At 51.2% G+C, this 6,192-nt stretch overlaps 1 protein-coding gene across 1 annotated transcript in view; it reads right to left on the bottom strand.

Annotated features, from left to right (window-relative positions):
* TYW1 (tRNA-yW synthesizing protein 1 homolog) overlaps window positions 1-6,192 on the bottom strand; it is a 54,338-nt gene that overhangs the window by 19,151 nt on the left and 28,995 nt on the right. Inside the window, exons 9-10 of the mRNA XM_027896302.1 lie at window positions 2,091-2,201; window positions 225-336 (exon numbers count right to left, since the gene is read on the bottom strand). Of these exons, the coding sequence (XP_027752103.1) occupies window positions 225-336; window positions 2,091-2,201 (223 nt within the window). The remainder of the gene's footprint in view (window positions 1-224; window positions 337-2,090; window positions 2,202-6,192) is intronic.

Consider the following 6,192-nt stretch of genomic DNA (forward strand, 5'->3'; position numbering starts at 1 on the left):
ACCAATCCTGCCAGCCCTGCTCTTGCTTTCCAGAGATACAAATCTCCAGCGAGGCTCCTGGAGACACTCACTCACTGGTGTGAACCTGAGGCAAAGCCACTGCCTGGAACCAATTTCAGCCCAATTTATTAGAAGCCTTTATATTCAATTCCTGCTTAAGCTAAAAATAGTGTGGGCCTATCTAAGCACACAGAGCTGCTATTTATTTTGTGAAATGGCTTTACAGCACTGCATTAAATTCTGGTTCTTTAATAAAAACAGCTCCTCTGCTTTCCTCAGTCGCAACATCGGAGTTTGACAAGTTTTTCTTTAAACATTTCACGGCCTTCTCTGACACTAAAAATGATAGAGGAGAGAAACATTTGTGAGAGTGAGCAGGGGAAGCATCAGTGGGATCGATGGATCTCACAAACAGTCCTGACAATACAGGGCTGGGTGAGGAGAACAAGGTTTTTTGATGAAACAGTTCACTGACAATAGAAACTGGTCGGGGATTGGCATTCCAAGGGCTCTTTCCAAAATAAACAGAGTTAATCAAGCAGCAAAACAGAGCTGAGAGACCAAGGGCTGATCATCTCCACAGTGCAGGAATTAGAGATGGGCTGGCACGTTAATGAGGGGCTGATTCCCACAGGTTCTCGTCCTAGGAATGCTGGAGGAGTTGGTGTTGTGTGGGATGGAGGGTGAAGGGTCTGGAGCAGCTGAGGGAGCTGGGAAGGGGCTGGAGCAGCAGGAGCAGCTGAGGGAGCTGGGGGGGCTCAGCCTGGAGAAAAGGAGGCTCAGGGGGGACCTTCTGGCTCTGCAACTCCCTGACAGGAGGGGGGAGCTGGGGGGGTCGGGCTCTGCTCCCAGGGAACAGGGACAGGAGAAGAGGGAACGGCCTCCAGCTGTGCCAGGGGAGGGGCAGGTTGGATACTGGGAAAATTCCTCCATGGAAAGGATTGTCCAGCCCTGGCACAGCTGCCCAGGGCAGTGGAGGAGTCCCCACCCATGGAAGGGTTTAAAAGGTTGTAGATGTGGCACGTGGGGACATCATTAGTGGTGGCCTGGGCAGTGCTGGGGATGGTTGGACTCCACCTTGGAGCTCTTTTCCAACCTTAATGATCTGTGATTCTCTGATCAATGTTACTCCCCAGATGTACAACATCAGAGATCAACTCTCGAATTCTGAGTGTGTCAGGGACCTGCAGAGGACAACTGACACTACAAACACCCTGAAGCAGCTGAAGTTTGCTCTCCAGGGCTTTGTGCCTCTGCTGGCAATGATTTTAAGTCTGCAAACTGCTTGGGAAGGTTACAGAGCCTACAACAGGGCTGGAAGGGCAGTGTTTTCATAGATATCATAGAACCACTAAGGCTGGAAAAGCCCTCTAAGACCATGGAGTCCAACCATTAACCCAACACTGCCAAGCCCACCACTAACCCTCGTCCCCAAGTGCCATTTTCCAGCTTTTGATGTTTCTTCGGTGGCTTCTCCCCTGGTTTTAGGAAACCAGCCCCTTCCTGAGGGGCTTTTACATACCCTAAAAGCCTCTTGCCCGAATTGTATCTGTGCTTTCCTTTCCCATCTGTATTTATCCTTTACCATATGTACACACCCACAGATATAAACACACAACCACATCCACACACACTCCCACGGGGGGATTTTTAATAGTCCTTCCCATTAAGAAGTGACACCTCGGTGTCTAAATCTGATTTAGAAAACCAGTGGAGGAGCAGTGACTGTCACAGCCCAGCACAACAGGCTCAAACATCCTCGTGTGCCCAGCCAGGCGGAACAATGGACTGTTATCCCTGTTCCAGAGCCCTCACACTGCTGATGGAAAACACTGGTGATGGAACCTTCCCCCTTTCCTCTGCAGTGTCCTGCTCCTGCTATGTATTCCAGCAGGCAGGAGAGATTTTAGCAGACAGCAGAATAACAGCAAAAAGCAGCAAATGATGTTCCCAGCTCTTTGCCACAGTCACATTCTCGCTCCTCACAGCGGGGTTTTAACAGCTTGAAATGCAAGACTAGAGCTGGAAAAACAGGGAATTTGGTTTTGTGCACGCTTTTTAAGTGGTATTTCATTGGGCAAGTGAAATACCTGAGTAAGTCTCTAGCTTTGTTTTATCTACCAGAGGAGAAAAGGAAAGAGGGCCCACCTTTGTCCAGCGGCAGAGCTTCACCCCGGAATGGCTCCCAATGAGTTTGTAACCTGAAAACAGAGCACAAATAACGAAGAGCTGATGTTAACCTGCAGTAATTGAGACATAAACCACACCAGTGGGTGCCCAAAAGGATTAAGCATCACAGCCTCAATGCTGCTCCTCCTCACTGACCCCCCAGGTGACACCCCCAGCAATGGCAGAGCTGCACATCAGAGCCAAGGCTGTGACATCAAAGGGACTTCAGCCAACTGAGAATGCTTTCTTCTAATGGGACATTTATTTGCATTGCTCAGTCCTGTTTGAATCAGCAGGGTGGCCAGAAAACCCCTCTGTGGAACAGGATGGCAGAACTACAGGCCTGACCCAATGTGGGACAGCACACAGAGCCCAAGGGAGGAGCAGGACAGGGAATCACTGACACCTCCCTGGCCCTGAGCCATGACCCTACAGCAGCCTCTTCCCAGAACCCAGGATCCCAAATCCCCACCGGCAGGTCTGACCAACACCTGATCCCCAGAACAGCTGTGAGAGCAGGGGGAGGGAACCAACACACAAAGCTCAGCCTAAACCCAACCTTCAGGCTCACCAGCTCCATCCCCCTGGTTCTGGTGCAGCCACAGCGGGGGAGCTGCTCCTCCATGCCCAGGGAAAAGCTGATGGCACAGCCCTGCCCCATTCCCAAGATCAACACAATTCCATTTCAATTTCTTGCTCCAGGAGGATTAATCCCACAACATTCATTAAGCACTAAGTGCTATTATTACCCAAGCTGTTCGAGTTGGGTTATATCCCTCTTAGAAAAAAAAATGTGCTTAGAGGCCAATATGTCTCCAGGATTAAAAGTCACTTCAAAATCAGCATAAAAATAAGAGGGATTTGTGATGCCTCGCTGTGTCACTCCCAGGGCAGCTTTTCTATGGCACTGGCCTGGCTGGCCCCAAACTCAGCACATCCCAACTGCCTGAGCTTTATAGTAACACTTTAAAGGGGGAAAAAAAAATATCAAATATTAGCTGTCAGGTCTTCTTCCTGCCAAGCAGCTTGAGCTGAACAGGGGAAAAAAAAGCCTTTCTGCTCAGCACAGCTGGCCCTCAGCTCCTCCGAGGAGCAGCAGCACAATTCCCTGCCCTGCCTGTTTGTCCCTGGGCAGCTGTGGCACAAGAATCCAGGGAGAGTGACTGCATCCCAAAGTGCCCTAGACCTCCAGGGGCACTGAAATGACAGAGCCAGCAGATGCCCCAACAGCTGCAGCAGGTGGGAGTTCAACTGTGTGAAGACAGGCTGCTGCCACTCAAAGCCAGCTGGATCTGCCCTGGCTCCTCTCCTGCTTCACCTGGGGTTTGGTCCCAGCCCCTCACACTGGTTGGGGGGTGAGGACAGAGGTGGTTTTACCCAGAGGTGACACAGGACACAAACACTAGCACAGAGGAGGGGCCAGGCAGGACCCTCGGTGAGACAGCAAAGGGTCAATTGTCAGACAGATGAGGCTTTGGGGGCTTCAGAGCCAGGCTGCTCCCCTGGCCTGGGCTCCATCTCCCCCTGCTCTGGGGGGATGGACAATACTGCAACATTTGCCTCTCAAAGTGAACAACCCCCAATATGCAGAGGGAGAGAGGGGGGAAAGGCTGGGAGAGTTGGGATTGTTCAGCTGGAGAAGAGAAGCCCCAGTGTGACCTAATTGTGGCCTTCCAGGACCTGAAGGGGCTCCAAGAAACATGGAGAGAGACTGTTTACAAGGTTTGGAGGGACAGGACAAGGGGGAATGGCTTTCCCCTGCCAGAGGGCAGGGTTAGATGGGATATTGGGAAGGAATTCTTGGCTGTGAGGGTGGGGAGACCCTGGCACAGGTTGCCCAGAGAAGCTGTGGCTGCCCCTGGATCCCTGGAAGTGTCCAAGGCCAGGTTGGAGCAACCTGGGCTAGTGGAAGGTGTCCCTGCCCATGACGGGGGTGGAACTGGATGGGCTTTAATGTCCCTTCTAACTCAAACCATTCCATGATCAGCTTTTCTAACATGGAACTGACTGTCCCCAAAGCCACATGCAGTACTGGGGACACCTTTACCTGGGACTGGATGACACCCAGAAGATCCTGGGGCAGGTTCTGGCACTCTGCAGTGGCACAGCCACACACACACACAGCTGGCTGTGACACAACATCTCCCCCGCCCTGGCTCTGCCCTGCCCAGATCTTCAGCTTGTCTTTGCAAACAGGCTTGTCCAGCAAGGCCTAATCTCAGCTGAGACCTCCCTGCACTGCTAAAATTCCTGTTCTTACAGCATTTCTGGATGAGAGCTCAAAGCAATGCTGCATTCCTCCTCCCTCTGATACAGCTGCCCGAGCCAGGCTCTGCTGTCAACCAGCACAGCCCAAGTCTTATTTTTGCCATTTTTCAAAATCCAGCAACGGCATTCATGGCAGATTATTCCCTCACAGATCACTTGTCAGTAGAAGTAATATGGCTGCTTTAAAATGGGCTGTGGAGGAAAGTTAAATTGGAAATAGGACATGCTCTCCTAGATTTGCTGCTGAGTTGCTTGAGGGAAGGGAGAGGAAGCAGCTGAGCTGAGCAAGATGCCAAGCACTGGAGCCCAGAGCTCCAGCATTTTCTCTTAGGTTACTGAAATTCAACTTCCACCATGTGGAGCAGCCCCAGCTTCCTTTCAAGGCCAAGAAAACTGTCCATGTTCAACATCAAAGCAGAGTCCCACAGCCTGCAGGCAGCTTTAGGGACAAGGAGGGGTTTACTCTTCTTGGCCGCTGCCAGGAGGCCCAGCTGTGCTGCCAGGAGGGCACAGCAGGACTCCTTAAAGCCACTCTACAGACAACTTGGGTCCTGCTAAAGCCACGCAGTGAGTGCTGCTGTGACACTTGGAAATGAGATAAAACATCAGTGGCCAAGGCTGGACACTTTTTACAGCTCTGGTGAGCAGAGACTTTACAGCCTCTTTCTTGAAGCACTGCTGGGAAGGGGCAGCAGAAGGGTCTGGGCTAAAGGGCAGCAGAAAAGGTTAAGCAAGACCCAAGCAGTGGCACAGAATTGTGGAACTCCTGTGGTTGGAATGACCACTAGGATCAAAGAGTCCAACCATTCCCCAGCACTGCCAAGGCCACCACTGACCCGTGTCCCCAAGAGACACATCTATGTCTGTTAAAACTCCCCCACTGCCCTGGGCAGCTGTGCCAGGGCTGGGCAACCTTTTTCATGAAGAAATTTCCCCCAATATCCAACCTGCCCCTCCCCTGGCACAGCCTGAGGCCGTTCCCTCTCCTCCTGTTCCTTGTTCCCTGGGAGCAGAGCCCCACCAGCTCTTCCACCAGCTCTGCCACAACTTCCCCCTGGCTCTGCCACAGAATTGTCTGGAATCAAATCCCACTGATGGCCCCAAGTCTGCACCTCTGGGTGCCAGGACTCCCCAGCCCCACATTCACCACTTTGTTTTTAAGGGATGTTACTCCTGAGCAATAACTCTAAGTGAATATTTGGATAGTGCACCTTCCAAACAATCCAGTGTGTTGTCTTGATGGAACTGCTCACAGTCCCTGTGTACCTTCAGATGCTAAAGCTGAACAAACCAATCTATTTATTGTTTCTCCAGCCTAATATTCAAAGGACTCCTTCAATTATAAGCAGGCTCATAATAATCAGCTCAATTCCTGCTTAAAGGCCCAAAGAGCATCTAATCTGAAGGCTGTGTATTAGTTGATCCTGCTGGAGATGATAAATTTGGGATGATCCAGAAGCCTGCCAAACTTCCCTAAAATTAGGTGTCACTTTTATAGACATGAATTAAGCTTTAAAACAAGCTTTGGGGTGAAAAGAGTGTTATCAGGCAGTAACACCAGGCTGAGAAACATTTGGAGATTGCTCACCCTGACAGCCCAACCCGAGTTTTAACAGCCCAGAGAGGGACTTGGAAGGGGAGGGATGGTCATGTCACAGCTCAGGCTTGCTCCAGTGGCTGGGGCAAAACCAGGCTGCAGGTCCTGGAAACCACACTGCAGCATTTCAACGCCATCATGGAAATCATAGTTTTAAG

Source organism: Empidonax traillii, unplaced genomic scaffold (assembly GCF_003031625.1).
Source record: "Empidonax traillii isolate 1590-97213 ecotype Southwest subspecies unplaced genomic scaffold, ASM303162v1 scaffold492:size733235, whole genome shotgun sequence".
Classification (NCBI taxonomy): domain Eukaryota; kingdom Metazoa; phylum Chordata; class Aves; order Passeriformes; family Tyrannidae; genus Empidonax; species Empidonax traillii.